We start from the raw sequence: 24,002 nt of genomic DNA, 5'->3' as shown, positions 1-24,002 counted from the left end.
TACAAGGATATACAGGAAATCAATAAAAGGACCAAAGAGCCACACATAAGACATGAACTTCTGAAAAACTTTCCTATTGAAGCTCCACCCAGCGGTTCCTACAGTTCTCACAAGCCGAAGTGGATAAAGCACCAAGATGGTCTAATTGTTCATTCCAACATTTTTCAGGGGTTCTATCCCCAACTTTTCTTGGTCCAAATGGCAGCAATGGCATTTCTGCCTCCATTCATCAACATAAGCACCATTAATCAATTCATCATCATGCCAATTGGTTCTCAATTGAAACACCATGGTGCATTTTGAAACAGTATCCAAGAGGAAGACTTCACCATCAATGTGGACTTAAAAGATGCATACCTTTTTGTCCCTATTCACAAGGCTTCCAGAACATTCCTGCAGTTTGCCTACAACATTGTATACCAATTCGGGGTTTTCCCATTCATTAGGACTCGACATCAGCCCCTGGGTCTTCACTTGTATGATGAAGCAACTAATGCTGCCATTTCTACTGTGGCAACATCAAGTTAACTGGACAACATCCTGCAGAAACAGTAGGTGAGTTATTTCTTGACATGACATGATAACTTGTGTTACACTGCTTACCAGCCTGTGCTTCTCATCAACAACAAATAATCAGACCTGGTAACATCACAACAATTTGTTTACCTAGGTATGGAGTTCATTACACAGACATCATTGTTCAGGATCAGGCATTGAAAATCCTAACCATGTTGGCTTCTTTGCTATGGAGGAAAATTCTATCAGCATGGGAATTCCTTCGCCTACTAGGCTTTCTCAATGTGGCAGCAGACTTCATTGTCCAAGACCTCTTTTTTATGTTACCATTCCTAATGATTCTCTCATCTCAGTGCAGGTCAAAAGTTTGCTCACTGCTCCAACCTCTCCCCATCTGCACACATTTGAGACACCATCTGCAGAAATGGGGTATCCAACTTGTCTCATGGTGGGTATAACTCTGGAAGTACAACTGCCCAAGATTACAGTCTGTACTGAGGCAAGTACAGAAGGCTGGGGAGCCCACCTGCTACCATTCTTTCATGAAGCCAGCAGTTCATGGACACTTCAGACATGGCATCTGAATATCAATCATCTGGAGATTAAGGCTATTGTGAAAGCCTTTCACTGGTGGCAGGAATGTTTAAATGGCAAGGGAGTTCTCATTCTATCCAACAACTCTACATTAGTGACTTATCTCAAACAACAAGAAAGAATCAAGTTCCCAGACCTTTGCATCATGGTGTGTGACTTTCTAAGATGTTATTGTCAACAACAGCTCCACATACATATTTGCCATGGCATAAGTAACAACAACTCCATATACATATTTGCCATGGCATAAGTGACTCCAGGCAGAATTAGCAAAATGCATACCATATTAGCAGACCAGAATAACATGCAGTTCTGACAAGACAGGTCAGACTCACTCATGGCAGCATCCTTCTTTCATTGCCAAGAACTGGCTTCCTTCCACAGGTAACCAGACTTTTGCCATGAAATCTCTGTCTCATCTGGACACATCAGCTGAAGGCCTACAAGACCCAGTTACATTAATAAAACAGCCAGGACAGGTAGGTGTGTGTGTGTGTGTGTGTATATATATATATATATATATATATATATATATATATATATATATATATATATATATATATATATATATATATATATATATATATATATATATATCAACATAGACATCCTGGATTAAGTGGGTTGTTCACTCAGCACATAGAGAAATAACCCCATCTCACATGAACTTATTATGCATTTTGGCAACGCACAAGGTTAGAGCATTTGCCTCCAGCCTATCATTTGTCCGATACTGTTTGCTAACTGTCATCATTCAGGCTGTGGGATGGAGAGTTCTTTCATCCCAAAGTGTCAAATTTGATCTGGTAGAACCTATGTTTGTGGCCGAACAGGTTAACTTTCCAGGTTGATTGACAGCTTCTAAAGACACTGCTTCACATCTTCCACTGGATTTACAGAGGAATATTTTTCCCTATTTGAAGCCACACCCTGACAGATGGATTCCCATGCAGTCAGGTTACCTAAAAGCTGTGGACTGAAGATGGTACCTTCCACTACTTCTAACCTATTATCCAATAGTATTATGTTTGGGTGATGCTTTTAAAGAAGAAACCAGTTTTTCCTAGTGCAATATATTTCATTTGATAATATTTACCCAGTCATAATACACATACACATCCTAGCCTCCCCACAGTTACATTCATAGAGAGCGTGTAATAACTGAGAGGTTCTTAGACTTTGCCACCAATTCTTGTACTTAAGGGGAGATCACTATGCCTGATCGCCACATAGGTCAGCAGACAACTTGTAGTACCCTTTAGCTAAATGTAGTTTCTTTGAGGGCTGGATTTGTAAAGTATTGATTCTCCTAAGGTATTATGATTGGGTAAGAATTCTCAAAGAAACATATTTTACTGGGAAAAATTGGTTTTCATGAATTTCTACTTTACAGTATGGTTTGAACAAATTTTTGTCATCACAGCTTCTCCCTAGCAATTCATGAAGAGATGTAATTATGGACAGACAGACATCAGTTATCACAATATCCCATGGTTCATATTGAGAAAGTGCTGCCATGATGAAAGAACTGAGTAAGAAATTAAATGAGTAAATTAATAATAAAACTAATTCTTTTTTTAAGGAGACAATTAGAGTTAAAATGCGAAATAAAAAAAGGACTTCTTTATTCTTCATGCCAGTAGGACCAGACATATTAATAGATAGTGTTAGAGATGTGCAAAAATTAACCTGCCTATCCTAGTTCACATGAATCCCCTTCACTCTGTATTTACTTTATATTTTAGGGTATTGAGGGCATTGCAAAAGCTGGTAAAGTGGACTGTGATGCCAATAGAGGCCTGTGTCAACAAGCCGGAGTAAGAGCTTATCCCTCAGTACGATTTTATCAAGGGACTGTGAAACCTGGACAGACTCAGGTGAGAACTGATGATGATGGTCATGAAATTGGTGATGATGGTGATGGTGGTAATGAAATTGGTGATGATGGTAATGAAATTGGTGATGAAGGTAATGAAATTGGTAATGATGATGGTAATGAAATTGGTGATGATGATGATGGTATGGTATGGTGTTGTTGGTTTGATTGGTGATGTGTATGATCACGATGGCGATTATGGTAAATGTATTGATGGTTGTGGTGGTGGTTAGAATGATGATGGTGTTGATGTTTGTTTTAGTGTCAAGGATACTAATCATGATGATGGTAGTAGTTGTCGTTTTAGTGTTGACAGTGATACAGTGATATTAATGATAATTGTGTTTGTGGCATTAGTGTAAGTGGTGATGGGCTTGGAGGTGAAATAGGTCGTGATGGTGTTACTAGTAATGATGGTGATAATGATAATGAATTGTGATCAGTGATAAACTATACTCAGTGGTATGTATGCATTTTTAGGGTTTATGGGCACATCAGTACAATCCTGGCTACATGGTATACAGTAAAACCTGTCTTGAGAGACCACTGCTTTTAGATGTATTGAATATATAGTGTTATGACCTCTTATGAGAGACCATCTGTCTTGAGAGACCATTATTTTTTTGGCAGAAGTGGTGGCCTTTTAAGACAGGTTCTACTGTACTAAGTTTAGGTGTCTTTATAAATGCATGCAAATGACAAACAAGGGCAAAATATTTGACATGCAGAAAGTCTTCAAGACAATCTTAGTCAGAGCATCATCACAAGATGAATTGCTGGGCAAAATGGCTGCCTCCATTCGTCACCTGTTACAGTGATGTAAATCAGACTTTTTACTGACATTAGATCAGTTTTATTATATAAATGCTGTTGTGAGCAACCACCTGCTGAATGTGACCTGTGACTGCGATGTCTTGGCAAAATTTGCATTTCGACACTGCTATGAACAACCGCATCGCAAAAACAAGGATAAACTCCACCGACTTATTGTTTAATCCCAGTAAAAACGACTGCTCATGTTGTTCTAAATTTGTAAAAAATTACAAAAAATAGGCTGGCTACCGATGTCTGAATTATTTTAGCTATGCCTATAGTGTTTTATAGTTTTTGTTGTAAACCAGACTAAAGTATATGTAGATTATTTTCTAGTCTGGTTCCCTGCTTCGTATACTCCCTGCTTTGTTCTCCGCTATTCGTATATGGTTGAGCAACACATGGAGCATAAAAAGCAGGGAAACAGACTAATTATTCCCGTACTTAGCCTGCTTCCTGGCCTTATCGTAGGAGCTGGCATCCCTATCAACGACTGTATTGCGAGAACAGACAGACACCACTGACGTATTTGTAATCAATTGTTACCATGACCTCATGATTAGTAATGATTGTTCTGATCAAAATCAAACATAAAAGGAATTTTTATAAAAAGGAATGTTGCAACCAGTGATAGATGCTACACCCTGTAAACCAGGCTAATGTACATGCCAGAATTGGCGTTGTAGTGCCAAAGTTGACGTAGTGGTCGTTTATATTGTTTGTCTATAGATTTAATCCGTATTGCCAGGGGGTGAATGAGGTCATTGTCTATTAAATCGGCAATAGAGAATTGTTTGCGGGATTTGATTAATAGTGTTCAAGACTTGTGATGTTTGATGTATTTCCCCCCGATGTTAAGTGATTACATCACATTCGCAAAGCTGCCATCTATTCAATTTGGTGTTTACCGGTTTACACACTTTGCTTATAAAGTTAATCCCTGTATGTCATCTTTGAATGAAGCCATTGACTTTTGTCTCTGAGTAAATGGATCTGTTTCTAGATGAGATAATTGTTTCATTTTGTTTCATAATTGTTAGATATGCAATGCACATGTATAGATTTTTCATATTTTCCCACAGCTCAGTCAAAACCATCTTAAGATTTGATATTACAAATGAGCACTAATAATTTTAACAAATAGAACCTTAATAACAATAGATGAACCTCTAACTAAAAGGAGACAAATTTTAAGGCTGGAGAAAATTATTATTGTAACTGAAAGAAGTGGAAAAAAAGCAGACCACTCGCAGAAAAGCAGTTTAAACATTGTTAAAACAAATTTAGGTTGTTATAAAGGAAAACTAGTAATTCAGACAATTTTGTATGCTAAAATATGTGATCTTCAATTGTAAATGTGATTTCTTGTTTATTGATAGAAGTATATTTTTATTGCTATATAATTTTGTTTTTAGATGAATACATTCAATATTTTAGCAAGAACTATTAATAAAGAATAGAATATATGAACAGTGATTGTGGTTATTTTTCTTGAAATTGTTCTGAATCTAGACCTTGGAAACTGTTCTTCAGTAAAACAGGTTTTACTTTATTTAGAGATTGGTTTATGCAGTATCAGTTAATTAAGGAATCTGTCACAAATGTTAGCATTTTTATTTTTAGTGTGTTATAAATTCAGGTTACTTTGGAAACCTCTGCTAATTTGGATGGTGACAGGGACAGACACACTGTAAAGTGTATATTATAAGTAGATATGGTAATTATAGTTACAGAATTAATTGAATTATTTTTCAGAATCCATATGGTTTGGATATTAATAGTCAAAATGCTGAGGAAATCATAATGTTTGTGAAAAATAACTTGCCACATAAAGTAAGTATTGCATTAATCTTCAATAATATTAATAATAAATTAATTTATTATTATATGCTCATTTTTGTCTCTGTTAAATTTACATTATCAGAATTGTTCAGTATTTTATGATATTGCACACCTTCATATTGCACGCACGCGCAGGACACGTATGCCCAATAGTGTATTAGGAACTACTTTGTAAACAAATCATGTACATTCGCATAGTAGGCGCAATACATTTTGGTTGATTAAATTTGTTTCTGAATGAACTGAAGCAGATGTCTCATAGATTGCAACATACCAACTGCTTTGCTACATTCCATGTTAACTTTTTGATACATTGTTTCAGATTTTGCGATAGACACCAGATTTCATAAAATTGATTGGTTCCTGCAAATAACATGCAAGCTATAAAGGCATAAACTGTCTCCTTTAGCTGGTAATAAGAATGGCAAAAAAATATACTTACAGTTTTACATTCAGAATTTCCTCAGAATGTACTTTCTTGGTTCTGCTAATCCGAATTACATGAGCCATGTCATGAGTTCTCAAGCTTGATTACACATTTCGAAATTGTACTGTTATTTCGACTATATTCCAAGTGCAATTACCTGTTCCTTACTGCACTCAGAATGAAATAAACATTAAATTCAGTAGCATCTTTTTGATAATTGCAATTAAAACACTTCATATTTTTGCCCACATTATGATTTCAAATAGTCAGTGACAGGACAAACACACTTGCAGATGTAAACATGCTTATCCCGCGCTGCTTTAATCCGATGTATTTCATGTACAATTTGCACAGATGAATCCAGTCCAAAATCACGAACTTTCGTAGAATCAAAACAAAATACTAAAATCTATTCATTCCAGATCAGATGGAAAAGTTGTTGCAATGCGCATTCATTCACAATATGACTGCAAATTTCAATTTTAACTAGACATGCCATTTTCTTTCAAAAGTTATGTCGAGCACGTGACTAAGTTCAAATTTATCTGGGCAGAGTTATGTGCTCATTATTAATGTTGTTGTGTAATGATGAATCTGCGCTTGTGCATTTAGTTTGGAATACGGCATACATTCATTTACCTTGTTTCTTGTAGTGTATTTTGTTTGTATAATTAAGCCTTAGGTAGAATAAGAAAATGAGCATATAATAAAAAGGTTACTGCATTTGTATGGGAAAATGTGAACTCGTTTTGTCGGATGGATATACTGCATTCCTAAGGTCGTGCAGTATTCCATCCAAAAAAGTTGTTCATATTTTCCCGTACAAATGCAGTAACCTATAATAGTTATTTTTCTAGTGTAATTTGTGCACAAATACCAGTTTATTATTTAACTAGCATAATTGCCATGTTAATATTTAAGTGGGACAATCACAGTTTTATTTTTTAACTAGATTTATTAACAGTATTATTTAACTGGCACAATCACCCTTTTATTAATTAACTGGCACAATTTCGATTTTTTTTAATTAGCACAATTTTCAGTTTATTATTTAATTAGCACAATTACTGTTTCATTATTTAATTAGTATAATTAACATTTTATTATTTAATCAGCATAATTACCAGTTGATTATTTAACTATTACAAAAGTATAGCATACAGTTTTTTCGTGTCCACATACATTTTTAAAAGATGTTTACATTGAAGAGAGAAGTCTTCAAAAGTTAACTTTGAAAAGTACTACAGTATTCTGGTATCATTTGTTTTTAAAAGTGATTTGTGTTAAGGAAGAAACTTATCACTTTTGGGATAAAGAAATCAAAGAACAAGGTCACTGTCACAGGAAGAAGAAAAACAATTTCAAAACAGTATTATTAGTTCTGTATCATATATTGGACCATAAGCTGTGGATGGCTTGCACCTGAGTTAAGGAAGATGCCTACCAATTCTGTGGGTCAGAAGATCAAAGGTTAAGGTCATTGTCATTAAAAGAAGAAAAATAGTTTGTATGCAATAACATTAGTTCTACATCACCAATGTGAAACAAACTGGATGGCTAACACATTGAGGCATGGAAGACGTCTGTTGATTTTGGGATCTAAAGGTCAGTAATCAAGGCCATTGTAGATGAAAGAAGAGAAAAAACAAATTAGTTCTCGTCACAAACCTGGACCAAACTTTGTTTATGGCTTGCAAAAGGTCCATGGTCACTATAACTGAAATATAACTGAAATATAAAAATGGTTTATGCACAAATTTTCAGTTCTTGACCATGAATTTTCACTGTAGTTTGTGAATGACTTGCATGTTGAACATGAAAGAAACCTGTTTATGTTGGGGGTCAAAAGGTCAAGGTCGCTGTCATTGTACGATAGTTATAGAATTAGACCATATACCATGATCAAAATTTGTGGAGGCCTAATGTTTGTTCTAGAGTAAGTTCCTTGACCCAACTTTGGGGATAGCATGCACTTAGGGTAATAAAGTAAGCTATTTATTTGGGGGTCAGAGGTCATAATCATGCTCATGGCACAGGGCTGATCAAATATTTTTTTCAACCACTTGTCACAGTTATCAATGACTGCATAATGTGGTATCACAGGATGTGAATGAATAAATGGAGGTAGATTCAAGCATTCACTATGTCCAGAGGGCATGAATGTTGAGATAAAAGTAGATAAAGTGATTAATCCGTATGAAAATTAGTGCTTGCTTGACTTGTTTTAAATAGAAAAGAAAGAACTTGTCCCAGACTAGTGCCTTGGAAAATGGTCTTTGGCTATGTGATTTGATGTAAAGCTAATAGGAAATTAATGAATTCTATAGTTGAACTTATTGCAGCATAGTTCAAGCAATGATACAGGTTACTGAGACCCAAGAATAATCAATAAACCATGATCTGCTACCTATTTAGAGGGCTTTAAAGTGGGTATATAATGTATTCATGTATTTTAATTGTACATTTCTTTTCATTTCAGAGTAGTCATGATGAGTTGTGATAGATCTGTTTTTGGAATTCTTCACTGGTTGTAAAATCATATTTTCATGCATTTCTCTGTTTTGAATCCAGTTTATTTTATTTTTAAATTATTAATTGTAATTGTGAGAATATTTAAACAATTTCACTCTTAAAATCTTTTTTTATCATACATCCAACATTTTACCAGAGAGTTTTATGCTGTGATTCTCTATATCTACCTGTTTCATTTTCTGCATGATAACTTCAGTTTTATAACATGTACCTTCACCAAACTTTGGGGCTAGTTGATTTTGGGGTAAGTAAGAAGGCTATCAGGTTTGTGATCCAAAGGTCAAAAGTCAAGGTCACTGTGACTGAGAAAAATAAAATAAATGCTTGTTTGCACTATGATATCAGCTGTGTAGTACTTATCACCACCAAACTTAGTGGATAGCTTGCACACGGGGTAAAAAAGAAGCCAGTTGAATTTAGGGTCACACGGGGTAAAAAAGAAGCCTGTTGAATTTAGGGTCACACAGGGTAAAAAAGAAGCCTGTTGAATTTAGGGTCACACAGGGTAAAAAAGAAGCCTGTTGAATTTAGGGTCAAAGATGAAGTTCATCTTTCAATATTTGCTATTTTCTCCAACCTCAAAACTGCTGGACACAGTTTGACCGAAACTAACTTGACCAAAAGTCATTTGATTTTATTCAGATGGAACCAGGCTACCATCAAATATGGCTGGTGTACTAAAAATAGAAATCTTTTCACACAACTGCTTCTGAAAATTGCTGCACAGAATTTGACAGATTTGGCATTTGCATTTAAAGTTTGTACAGATGATTCAAATCTGCCATTAAAATTGTACACTGTTACTAAATATAGAAAAGCCATTTAAACAAAGTACTCAAAAACTGGAAAGCAACATTAGGAATTCAGAGCATTATACTGGTTTATTTGCCATCTGCTTTGTGTTAAGCTTTAGACTGATGTCAGGTGAGTGATTTCAGGCATAATTGGGCCTCTTCATTGCTTCACTGCATCTTGTAGCAGTTGTTGTTTAATAGTTATTATTATAGTTTGCAGAGTTATGGCCCTTGCTATATCAAGCATGGTGTTATGAGCCTTGTGTTATAAATCATGATGGTAGGCATCAAGTTACCTTTTTTATACATGAAACTGAGACAGTGGCAATAGCAATACCTATATTTGATTAATGATGCTATTAATTTTTATACATGTACATACTATGTATTTATAATCTTTGTTTCATTTTCTTTGTTTAAGATCAGATTGCTTTGATTAAAAGTTTCTGTGCCTCTACAGACAGTATACATTAATTGTGATTTCAATTAATCAGTTAGTTAAAAAAAAATATGGCTGCTCACATTAATTGTGGCTTCCATTAGTCGATTGGTTAAAAAAATACGGCTGCTCACATTAATTGTAACTTCCATTAGTCAATTGGTAAAAATAAATATGAATGTTCACATTAATTATGGCTTCCATTTGTCAATTAGTACAAAAAATATGGCTGCTCACATTAATTTTATTGTTAGTACCATAAAGTTATTTTTCTTGCTGCTTTGATGTAGATAGGTTTAAAAGGGTAAACTAAAAGGGTAATTTATTCTCTGTGTGCTTCTTTTCACTGCAAACATGTTTAGCAGCAAGAACTGTAACTGTTTAACAATAAATAGAATGTCTTCTGCCTTTTCCATTGCATGTTGTAGAAAGTCTTCAGATATGAATATTGACTATTTTGAATTGCTCTCAAGGATGTGGTTGTAATTATGCATCGGAAGCATTATTGACATCAGAATAAGTCAAAAATATTTCATCACTATTAGCAATTTAAGCAATAGTTTGAGGCTATGGAAACTGAAGAATTTCTTCACTTATTATTTCCCTGCCATGTTGTGATAAAATATATCCATCTTTTACCAGTTTCATTTCTGCATGATACTTTGAGTTCTCCCCATCTACTGTTACCAAACTTTGTGAATAGCTTGCACTTGAGGTAAGGAAGAAGCCTATCAGTTTTGGGGTCAGAGATCAAAGTCACTGCCAGAAACAGGAAAAATGGTTTCTGTATAGTAACATCAGTTTTACATCACAGACCTGTCAGAATAACTGTAGTTGTTAGGGCAAGCACACTCAGGAATATTCTAGAATATGTATTAAGCATATCAGTGAAAATCCAAACAGGTTACCCAAAAACGGATGTAAATTCTAGGGTCTAAAGGTCAGAGGTCATGACCTCCAGAGTCCATTCATAATCTACCATAACCTTCAAAAATACTTTTAAACAGGGGACAGGTAGTTGTTTTTAGTTGAAAGCTACAGGAATAATGTTGAAAATTAAAATTGCAGGTATTTCATTCATTGTTGAATGAACATACTTTCTTTTCAATAACTCTGTCTTATTAGCGTACGTTCTTCCCATATCAAGTTGGTTATTCATTTACCCCCTAAACGTTATTGTTTCAGAAGTATCACTATCATCATTTCTTTTCAAGGAATAAAAGTTAGTCAGCTTGCATTGGAAAGGGACAAGGATGTTTTTAAAGTCTTGATGAATTATAAGGGAGATAACTTGGAGCAACCCATGGTGAAACTATGTTGTAATATTTTTTTGTCTCAAAAATGTAATTAACATGATTCATGATAAAACATTGGGCTAAATACTCTCTTGGTGTTTCATTGACTATTTTTTAAGTTTTGCCTGGCCATTTTATAGGCAGACATAGAAATCACTTTTCTGGCAGTGATAACAGTGTTACTGCTTTTGATAATGTATAGGTCATTTTTAAAGTCATATAACTTTTATATCAGTGGCTGTATTCAGTGTCAGCTGTCATAGAATATTGATTCATGTCTAAGTTTGTAACCTGGATATGCCTGAGTTCATGTTTGTAACATGGCTATTTTTGGAATTCAAGTTTGTAACTTAGCTATTCTTAAAGTTCAAGTTTGTAACCTGGATATGCTTTTAATTGAAGTTTATAACCTGGATATGCTTAGAGTTCAAGATTGTAACCTAGATAAGCTTTGTATTTCACGTTTATAACCTGGATATGTTTGGAGTTCAAGTTTGTAACCTGGCTATGCTTGACGTTCAAGTTTGTTACCTGGATATGTTTGGAGTTCAAGTTTGTAACCTGGCTGTGCTTGAGGTTCAAGTTTGTAATCTGGATATGCATAGAGTTCAAGATTGTAACCTAGATAAGCTTTGTGTTTCACGTTTGTAACCTGGATATGTTTGGAGTTCAAGTTTGTAACCTGGCAATGCTTGAGGTTCAAGTTTGTAACCTGGATATGCATAGAGTTCAAGTTTGTAACCTAGATAAGCTTGGAATTCAAGTTTTGTAACCTGGATGTGCTTGGAATTCAAGTTTGTAACTTGGCTGTTCTCTAAGTTCAGGTTTATACCTGGAGTTCCTGACTCACCTGTGTACCCAGAATCATAATGTTATCAGCAGGTTTTGCTATTGCTACTCCAACTAAACTGCCTGTCTATAACTATGCAGACTTGTTATCAACAATTGCATTAAATAGTAGTCAGTATTATTGCATGCTGTGACACAAAGAAAATAATACTGTTACATTGTTGGGGTCCCGGGTGGCCAATTGGTCTAACGCACTCACCTTTACTGATTACTGCCATCTCACCTCTGTCGACATGGGTTTGAGTCTCGGGCTTGGCCAATGTGGGCATGTGAGAAAGCTGTCAGTAGCTTCCCGTGAGTTGGTTGTTCTTACCAAGGTTTTCCCAAGTTCTTCCTCCACAAGTTATACTGGCCCCCATGTATAGTCGATCTTGTGCTGAGATATGGCATTAAACCCCCAAAACAACAACAACTGTAATATTGTGCATTTTGTAATATACTTAACATTGTATAGTGAAATGTTAAAATATCACAAAATAATTCAGGTAAAAGTGTTCTCCAAAATTGCTCAACAGAAATGATTATTTTTAATAATGTCTTGCCATGGTTTTAACAATCTAATGATGACATACACATAGAGCCCTGAAAAGTATGCAAAATAGGTTTCATGGTAGGTATACAGGCACTTTTAGGGATGATAGTCAAGTTGTTTGAATGAATTGCAGTTGTTTTTCCATCCACTGTATTTGTATGTTGTACTGTTGAAATTTCTACTTCCCCTTTGTATATTAAGATTTCAAAACATGACGTAAAATGTGTACATTATGTAATGGTCACATTATGACAGCTTAATATACATGACATAAAATGTGTACATTATGTAATGGTCACATTATGACAGCTTAATATGCATGACATAAAATGTGTACATTATGTAATGGTCACATTATGACAGCTAAATATACATGACATAAAATGTGTACATTAGGTAATGGTCACATTATGACAGCTTAATATACATGACATAAAATGTGTACTTTATGTAATGGTCACATTATGACAGCTTAATATACATGACATAAAATGTGTACATTATGTAATGGTCACATTATGACAGCTAAATATACATGACATAAAATGTGTACATTAGGTAATGGTCACATTATGACAGCTTAATATACATGACATAAAATGTGTACATTATGTAATGGTCACATTATGACAGCTTAATATGCATGACATAAAATGTGTACATTATGTAATGGTCACATTATGACAGCTTAATATGCATGACATAAATGTGTACATTATGTAATGGTCACATGACAGCTAAATATGCATGACATAAAACGTGTACATTATGTAATGGTCACATTATGACAGTTTAATATACATGACATAAAATGTGTACATTATGTAATGGTCACATTATGACAGCTTAATATACATGACAAAATGTGTACATTATGTAATGGTCACATCATGACAGCTTAATATACATGACATAAAATGTGTACTTTATGTAATGGTCACATTATGACAGCTTAATATACATGACATAAAATGTGTACATTATGTAATGGTCACATTATGACAGCTAAATATACATGACATAAAATGTGTACATTAGGTAATGGTCACATTATGACAGCTTAATATACATGACATAAAATGTGTACATTATGTAATGGTCACATTATGACAGCTTAATATACACGACATAAAATGTGTACATTATGTAATGGTCACATTATGACAGCTTAATATACAGTAGTAAGTTAGAAAAGTCACTGTTTGAATTGCACGGTATTAGGGACCTCGTCAACTGAAACTGCTTGTGTAAAGGCACTGTATATTCAGGAATTACTAGAGCAGTGAGACTGAGAGAACTGTGACAAACTTGGCACTTTATCTCAAGACCATCTCTTTCTTTTGTCTTTGCTGTTATGTGGTGGAGATTCCTGGTTGTAGAACAGCATTCCAGATTTAACCTTATGTGTGTGAAGAAAGCAGTTAAATTGGATTGCTTACAGTTTCATCTTTTAAGTTTTAAGGGAACAGTTGATTTTAGACATTGATTGTAATGTTTCATGTTCTAAGTTTCAAGAAAGCAGTTAATTTGGACTGCTTACAAATTACTTTTTAATCTTTCATCTCAAATCTGCTTAGCTCATCTTCTGAACTATTTTTGTCAGTATCAGAGTTCCAAGTACATTTTGATGACAGCTCAACCTCAAGGTCTCTAGTCAATATTAATAATAGCAATACTATTGTATTACACAGCAGCAAAAACATTAATATCTCCTGCAACAATACCCCCTCCCAAATTTACTCAAATACGGACACAAATCGGTAGTTGAATCGGATAGAAGAACGTGATCTTATTACTTTGAGAATACGTCTTGTTACTTTGAGAATTCGTCATTTGTCAAGGTGTTTTGTCATATACTAGGTGTTCTCCCATCTTGCCAGTTCTCAGAGTCTTTCGTTACAGTATTGCTATATACCACGTCTATATTGGGTTAATATTCAGTACTGTATATGCTTGATTTTAAGTCCAGTCAATACTGCAAGCAACAAAGATCCTGATCTGCCATAGCATTCTAACCTGCAGATCAGGGTCTGTGCTGTTTGTTCTGCAGATTACTCCTAACAAACTGCACAGACACAGATCTGCCAATGCATTATGTGATGGCAGATCTGGGTCTGTGCAGTTTGCAATTGGACTCCTCTTATAAGCAAACATTCAGGTTGACTCCAATTGCATACAACATAGATCCTGTAGTAACCCTGGCAGATCAGGGTCTACCTTGTTTGTTCTACTGATACTTCTAATTAAGGCCAGCACAAGCTTCATGTGACCAGTGCTCATGCACAGTGAATCAATTTCAGAGGTGTGTCAAGTCCACAAAGAAAAGGAGCGCAATAATCTAACAATAGAGCTAAACCGAAATCTTTATATTTGGTGATAACTTACATCAATTTCTTATCAGCTTATCAGCAAATAATTTAATGATGGGGGAGGTGCACCAAATGACTGTTTCTCACAGGGTGCCATGTTGCCTCGCATGGGTCCTTCTCCTAACACACTGCAAAGACCCAGATCTGCCAGCATATTATGCAACAGCAGCTCTTGTTCTGTGCAGTTTGTAGTTGGACTCAACTTACAAGTGAGTATATAGGGTAAGTAAATTGATTGTACTTTATCCTCTGTTACTGTAATGCATTAGCCCTTAAGAAAAGGCCCATCTAAACCTGCGAAAGCAAATTGTATATAAATAGACAAGGTAAGAAATAAATTCCAGTAGGTACTGGTAGCTGCTGCCTTCCATGATGATTTCTCCCTAAATTACACAATGCAGACAAGACAACATCTCCTCTGTCAACCCATAATTGTTACAGATGATGTGCAGGCACAATGTGTACACAGATTTCAGCATACCACGAATTACCCACTCAGGGATGGCCAAAAGGCCATGCAATCCAGAGCTAGAAAGGGGACTAAATACTCATAGTACAGTGCATGCAATGCCTTTTTTAATTAGAAAGGAAGTGATTTAACCTAAGATGAAGACATTTACAATCTCAGGTTTGAAGTTATGCAGACTTCTTCCCCATGCAAAATATTAAAAACAAAAGAAAAAAATATATTGGAATATCGGATGCACACATTTCAAAAGAACAAGATATAAAAATAACAAAATAAAACATGTTGGGATTTATAATGAATGATTTATACTTCAAACTTAAGAAAACAGAAAGATAGTATTATAACAAGTACCACTCAAAGATGGTAATAATTATAAAATACTAATAAATTATTACAATGTTGTGGATGAAGAGGCTTTACTTGTTAACATGCTGGACTCCTGTGTAGGAGCACTGGGTTTGAATCCCAGACTTGGATGGGCTGGCTACCTTACTTGTCCTTAGTCAGGACCTATTACTTTCATTGCCCAGCAGAAACTAACTTAAGCCACTAGGCAGTCACATTAAATTAAACATTGCCCAAAAGACCAGAAATGTTTTGCATCTTGATAAATAAATACTTACAAGTTGAGTCTGACTGCAAACTGCAGACCAAGATCTGCCGTTGCATAATATGCTGACAGATTGTAGTCTGTGCGGTTTGCAGTTGGACTAGACTTAAAAATGAGTATATATGGTATTTGTCAAAGCACTTGTACGATGTAATTTTATAATTACTATACACAGGTGTTGGAAAAGATGTAATCATTCTAAACAGGTGTTGGAACAATTGTAATTAAAATACACAAGTTGGTTGCAAAAGCTATAATTGCTATATAAATGTTTGATAAGTTGTAATTACATTGGTTAATTTATAATTAGTATTAATATTTGCTGGATCATTTTAATTACTATACATACGTTTGTTAGATCTGTTTTAAATACTATACAAGTGTGTTCTATGAATGATAACTACATATTCACTAATGTGTTGGATCTGTTGAAATTATTTACACAAGTGTTAGAGTGGCTGTATTTACGATACACAAGCATGATTACATGTGTGTTGGTTCTGTTGAAATTATTTACACAAGTGTTAGAGTGGCTGTATTTATGATACACAAGCATGATTACTGTACATGTGTGTTGGTTCTGTTGAAATTATTTACACAAGTGTTAGAGTGGCTGTATTTACGATACACAAGCATGATTACTGTACATGTGTGTTGGTTCTGTTGAAATTATTTACACAAGTGTTAGAGTGGCTGTATTTACGATACACAAGCATGATTACTGTACATGTGTGTTGGTTCTGTTGAAATTATTTACACAAGTGTTAGAGTGGCTGTATTTACGATACACAAGCATGATTACTGTACATGTGTGTTGGTTCTGTTGAAATTATTTACACAAGTGTTAGAGTGGCTGTATTTACGATACACAAGCATGATTACTGTACATGTGTGTTGGATCTGTTGAAATTATTTACACAAGTGTTAGAGTGGCTGTATTTACGATACACAAGCATGATTACTGTACATGTGTGTTGGATCTGTTGAAATTATTTACACAAGTGTTAGAGTGGCTGTATTTACGATACACAAGCATGATTACTGTACATGTGTGTTGGATCTGTTGAAATTATTTACACAAGTGTTAGAGTGGCTGTATTTACGATACACAAGCATGATTACTGTACATGTGTGTTGGTTCTGTTGAAATTATTTACACAAGTGTTAGAGTGGCTGTATTTACGATACACAAGCATGATTACTGTACATGTGTGTTGGATCACTTTATTTTCATTACAGTTGTCTTTCCTGTGTCACAGATGGGGCATAGGCTAGTTTCTTTTTTTCAAACATTTTTGCTTGACTCTGAGAGTTCTCTGCCAAACATATGGTCTGGTTGAATGAGACTAGGCACATGCAAGACACCTTACTGTGTAGAATACTTGTCATTTGTATTGTTCTTCTCTCTCACCAGTGAAATTTACTTGTTGAAAAATCTATCGGTAATGTACATAAATTACCCCGTTTTTCAATGGACATTTATAATGTGACACATTATTATAAATCTTGTTCAAAATGGTTTCCAATGACAACAGAAAGTGTGTCTCTTTAAATATCATTAAACTGTTAGTAGTGATTTTTCCTCTCGTATACTTTTCTTTACTGTTAATAAAATATTTGCTGTTGTTTTTTGTTACTGTTGTTGTTTTTGTTGTTGAAGCAGTATGACCATGCCTGGATACTATGTTAACTTATATTATTGCAAATACAAATGTTGACAACACAGCACATTCTCCACTAGACCATAACACCAAAAAAGAAATTGCTTTTCTTGTTTAATTAATTGCCTTTCTTCTTTAATTCATTGTGTTTTGCTGGTTAAGGTATTTTTCCCAGTAAAAATAAAGAGCTTTTACTACTCAGCTTATTCTTTTGTTTCCTTTTTGAGTGTAGAAATAGAAGAAAAAAAATTTTTTTGTTGGGGGAGCAGGTTATGGATATTGCTTTTGTTCAGCATTGTAGCCAACATTACCTAAGTCTTTATGTTCTAGGCATAAATTATCAATATTATCAAACATGTTCCGACAACTGAAAGGGAACCAACTTGAAAATGCATTAAGATAATTGAGAGTTAAGACATCAATGGACAATTTCCAGTTTGATGGAAACTTTGCATGAGAGTTGTCTCTTATTGCAAAGGATACAGGGGACTTTGATAAATGCTGTTTGAATAACCAATATCATACATATCTTAACATGCTGTTTGAATAACCAATATCATGCATATCTTAACATGCTGTTTGAATAACCAATATCATACGTATCTTAACATGCTGTTTGAATAACCAATATCATACATATCTTAACATGCTGTTTGAATAACCAGTATCATACGTATCTTAACATGCTGTTTGAATAACCAATATCATACATATCTTAACATGCTGTTTGAATAACCAATATCATACATATCTTAACATGCTGTTTGAATAACCAGTATCATACGTATCTTAACATGCTGTTTGAATAACCAATATCATACATATCTTAACATGCTGTTTGAATAACCAGTATCATACGTATCTTAACATGCTGTTTGAATAACCAATATCATACATATCTTAACATGCTGTTTGAATAACCAATATCATACGTATCTTAACATGCTGTTCATAATTTGCATTGACAGCTTTCATAATCATACCATAAAAATGTTTTAAAATGTGGACAGTCAGAGAATGGCAAACCACCTCGAATTATAGTTTCTTTTAAAATAAAATACATACAGATTTTGTCCTAATAAAAGGGAGATAACTACTGACAGAACTGTAATTCTTGTAAATGGACTGTGCAGCTTGAATGCCTCAGCTATATTCTTCCCAGACAAATTCATTTTAAAATGATACACTCTGATAGAGACTCTAAATAGAAGTGATGATAAACTCTGATAGCAAGACTCTAGAAGTGCTGATACATTTCCATGGAGTCACTCTTAGAAGTGCTAATACACTTCCATAGAGACTCTATGCAGAAGTGCTGATGCATTCCCATAAAGAATAAAGACTAGATAGAAGTCCTGATACACTTCCATAGAGACTCTAGATAGAAGTACTAATACACTTCCATAGAGACTATGCAGAAGTGCTGATGCACTCCCATAAAAAATAAAGACTCTTGATAGAAGTCCTGATACACTTCCATAGAGACTCTAAAGAGAAGTGCTAATACACTTTCACAGAGACTAGGTAGAAGTGATAATACACTTCCACAGAGACTAGGTAGAAGTGATAATACACTTCCACAGAGACTAGGTAGAAGTGATAATACACTTCCACAGAGACTAGGTAGAAGTGATAATACACTTCCACAGAGACTAGGTAGAAGTGCTAATACACTTTCACAGAGACTAGGTAGAAGTGATAATACACTTCCACAGAGACTAGGTAGAAGTGATAATACACTTCCACAGAGACTAGGTAGAAGTGCAGATACACTCCAACAGAGTCACTCTAGATAGAAGTGCTGATACACTTCAATAAAGTCACTCAAGATAGAAGTACTAATACACTTCCTTAGATACTAGATAGAAGTACTAATACAAGTCCATATAGACATGGCAGAAGTGCTGAAACACTCTAAGCGAGTCACTTAAGATAGAAATACTAATACACTTCCATAGAGACTAGGTAGAAGTGCAGATACACTCCAACAGAGTCACTCAAGATAGAAGTACTAATACACTTCCTTAGATACTAGATAGAAGTACTAATACAAGTCCATATAGACATGGCAGAAGTGCTGAAACACTCTAAGCAAGTCACTTAAGATAGAAATACTAATACACTTCCATAGAGACTAGGTAGAAGTGCTGAAACACTCTAAGTGAGTCACTTAAGAAAGAAATACTAATACATTTCCATAGAGACTAGATAGAAGTGCTAAAACACTTCCATAGAGACTAGGTAGAAGTGCTGAAACACTCCAATAGAGTCAATCTAGATAGAAGTGCTGAAACACTCCAACAGAGTCACTCTAGATAGAACTACTGAAATACTCCAATAGAGTCACTCTAGATAGAAGTGCTGAAACACTCCAATAGAGTCATTCTAGATAGAACTGCTGAAACACTCCAATAGAGTCACTCTAGATAGAAGTGCTGATGCATACCCTGATACATTGGTTCTACTGATCAATGTCTCTTGTCAATGGGAGGTTTATATATCCACTATGGAACATTGTACTCGGTTTGAGTGTTAATTACCATGTTAATGTCATACACTTTGACATCATTCAATGTCGTAATGATGGCATTGCATAAGCAGGTTTACAGTCAGCATGCCATTTGTGAAATACATTAAAAACACTCCTGATGATTGGATTGACTTTCTGAAATAATCTATTAACTGTCAAAAAGAAGTAGAACAAGAAGGAAGATCCAAGTAAATGTCCAGATTCCACCAATAATCTGGTTAATTTACCCACCAATAATCTGGTTAATTTACCCACCAATGATGAGCAAGTAGTTGTAAATTAAATACTGGTTCAAGTCATGGTCTGGATATTATTCCACAGAATTCCACAAACAATTCCATATTTTTTACAAACAATCCCATATATATTACAAACAATTCCATGTGTAATACAAACAATCCCATAAATAATACAAACAATCCCATATGTATTACAAACAATCCCACATATGTTACAAACAACTCCATATATGTTACAAACAATTCCATGTGTAATACAAACAATTTTATGTATATTACAAACAATCCCTAGATGATTCTGGTGGCCTAAGTGGTTAAAGTGACTGTCTTGGATGCAGGAGGTTGCAGGCTTGAACCCCAGACAAATCATACCAAAGCCTTATAAAAATGGTACTAGCAGCTTCCTCACTTGGCACTAATCATTATGAGGGTAGTGTTAGGACTGGTCGGCCTGATGTCAGGATAATGCGACTGGGTAGGACATGATGCTACATGTCTCTGGCATGATGCCCAAGTGATAGACGTCACTGTAAACTGCCACACTGCAAATTGTTAAAGCTACATACAAAATCCTAGAACAAAGACACACACACACACACACGCACAATGTGTTATTACAAACAATCCAATATATATTATAGACAATCACTTATTTATTACAAACAATCTCATGTGTTACAATCAATCCCATATGTACTAACAATTCCTTGTATATTACAATCACATGTATTAAAATTACATTTATATTCCAAACAATCCCATATGCATTATAAACAGTTTATTACAGTCTCATAAGTATTACAAACCCATATAAATTACAGACAATCCCATGTACTACAGACAATCCCACATGTATTACAATCTCCTATGTATTATGAGCAATCTCATATGTATTACAAATAATCCCTATGTATTACAATTGCATATGTATTACAAAAATCCCATATGTATTACAAATAATTCCATATGTATTACAAACAATCCCATATGTATTACAAATAATCCCATATGTATTACAAACAATCCAATATGTATTACAATCTCATATATATCAAACATCACATATTACAAACAATCCCTTATTTATTACAATTATATGTATTACAAAGAATCTCACATGTATTACAAACAATACCATATGTATTACAAACAATCCCATATGTATTACAAATAATCCCATATGTACTACAAATAATCCATCTATGTATTACAAACAATCCCATATGTATAAACAATCACATGTATTACAAACAATTTCTTATTTATTACAACTATATGTTTTACAAAGAATCCCACATGTATAGCAAACAATCCCACATGTATTACAATCACACATTTTACAAACAATCCCATTTGTATTACAATCCCATATGTATTACAAAAGATCCCACATGTATTACATACAATCACTCCCATATGTATTACAATCACTCCCATATGTATTACAAACCATACATAGTTTATTCCTTTAACAACTAGGAACCTACACAACTCCATATCGGTTTTATGCCGTGGTATTCTATTTTAGACCATATTTGCTGTAACTAATAGAATATAAAATTATTTATTATTCAATAAATTATCCAAACGAGTTGTTTAGCCTCCTCTTCTTTAAACTCCTAAAACAACCAAGCAAATATTTGGTTATTTATCACTTATGACCACCAGATCTTGGCTGCATTCAATGGCATTATTCAAACTGAATGCAGCAGTCAAAAACGTTTGGGTTGTATATTTCCATACCATCAACTGGTTGTGGATATGTCACATGACTCAAAAGGCTGCTACACCAGCTGCTCAGGGGTAAATGTATATCAACTTTACACAGATGAGATACAGTGATCAAGTGAATATCAACCAGAACTTTTTCCACAAACCATTTATAAGGGTTGCCTAGACCAATCAAGCTTACGAGAGAGAAGGCCTTCATTTTGTTCAGGCTGCTTTTCCTTCTATTATTCTAAAGGTGAATGTTGTTATTGTATGATTCAATGCCATTTTTCAGCACAAGAAAGGCTATACATGACAGCCAGTATCAATGGTGGAGGAAGAAGCCAGGAAAACCCCAGAAAAAAAAACACTGACCCATGAGAAGCCACTGGCAAGCTTTCTCACGTACCCACACTGGCCAAGCCCAAGACTCGAAAACATGCAGACAGGTGAGATGGCAGTGATCCATAACAGTGAGCGCTTTAGACCACTCAGCCACTAGGGTAAAGGTGAATGAAAGTAAATCTGGTACCCCTATTTTCATGTGGACTGATCCATTTGAACAACCGGATATGCACATGTAGTGATTGATATCCGTTGTTATGAAAAGAAATTGATACAATAATGGAATTAAATGTCTGAAGTTATTTTGTGTACTACAGTTCAAGTTAATATCATGGAAGTTTTAAAACTGAACTTGTATAAGCTGAAAGTGTGAGATCATGGTTCCAATATTTATGTACATGTATCAGCAAATAATTGAACATTATTTTATTATTATTATTATAATAGTTATTATTATTATTATTATTAAAGGGACTTTTTCACAGACTTTTTCACAGACAGGTTACTAAAAAGTTATAAAAATACAGTCCAACTGAAATTATACCAAATTATACAACAAAAATCCTTGACACTCTATGAACTTAAAGCTATATACTACACTAAGGAAACCAGTTGGCAAAAAACACAACCCAAAAACAACCGATCTAAATACGGTACATCCAGGATATGAAAGGATAAAAACCAAGAAAATACAATTTTTTTTAATAAAGATATATGTTTTGTGTATTGATAAAATTATTTATGAAAAACATAAAAAATTCAAGATATTTAAAATAAATTTTAATCTCAGAATCTGTCTCTTTATATCCTGCTCTGGCGAAACACCAGCTTGCATGCTATTTGAAATCTTACTGGTGTAACGCCAGCTTGCATGCTATTTGAAATCTTACTGGTGAAATGCCAGCTTGCATACTATTTGAAATCTTACTGGTGTAATGCCAGCTTGCATGCTATTTGTAATCTTACTGGTGTAATGCCAGCTTGCATGCTATTTGAAATCTTACACACATAATGCCCGCTTGCATGCTATTTGAAATCTTACTGGTGTAATGCCAGCTTGAATGCTATTTGAAATCTAATTGGTGTAATGCCAGCTTTCATGCTATCTGAAATCTAACTGGTGTAATGCCAGCTTGCATGCTATTTGAAATCTTACACATATAATGACAGCTTGCATGCTATTTGAAATCTAATTGGTGTAATGCCAGCTTGATTGCCACTTGAAATGTTACTGGTGTAATGCCAGCTTGCATGCTATTTGTAATCTTACTGGAGTAATGCCAGCTTGCATGCTATTTGAAATCTAATTGGTGAAATGCCAACTTGCATGCTATTTGAAATCTTACTAGTGTAATGCCAGCTTGCTTGCTATTTGAAATCTTACTGGTATAATGCCAGCTTGCATGCTATTTGAAATCTTACTGGTGTAATGCCATTTTGCATGCTATTTGAAATCTAATTGGTGAAATGCCAACTTGCATGCTATTTGAAGTCTTACTGGTGTAATGCCAGCTTGCATGCTGTTTGAAATCTTACTGATGTAATGCCAGCTTGCATGCT

General features: G+C 34.6%; 1 protein-coding gene across 4 annotated transcripts in view; it reads left to right on the top strand.

Moving 5' to 3' along the window:
* The window catches only part of LOC149789622 (endoplasmic reticulum disulfide reductase DNAJC10-like), an 85,513-nt gene extending 67,693 nt beyond the window's left edge, over positions 1–17,820 (top strand). For all 4 annotated transcript variants that reach the window (XM_089971649.1, XM_089971652.1, XM_089971650.1 and 1 more), the window contains 3 exons: positions 2,856–2,987; positions 5,555–5,632; positions 8,548–17,820. In XM_089971649.1, coding sequence (XP_089827775.1) covers positions 2,856–2,987; positions 5,555–5,632; positions 8,548–8,568 — 231 coding nt within the window. In that variant the 3' untranslated portion in view covers positions 8,569–17,820. The remainder of the gene's footprint in view (positions 1–2,855; positions 2,988–5,554; positions 5,633–8,547) is intronic.
* The last annotated feature ends 6,182 nt before the right edge of the window (positions 17,821–24,002 follow it).

Source organism: Sinohyriopsis cumingii, chromosome 10 (assembly GCF_028554795.1).
Source record: "Sinohyriopsis cumingii isolate HCF-2022 chromosome 10, ASM2855479v2, whole genome shotgun sequence".
NCBI classification, from domain to species: Eukaryota; Metazoa; Mollusca; class Bivalvia; order Unionida; family Unionidae; genus Sinohyriopsis; species Sinohyriopsis cumingii.
This window is presented reverse-complemented; position numbering and strand designations above follow the sequence as displayed.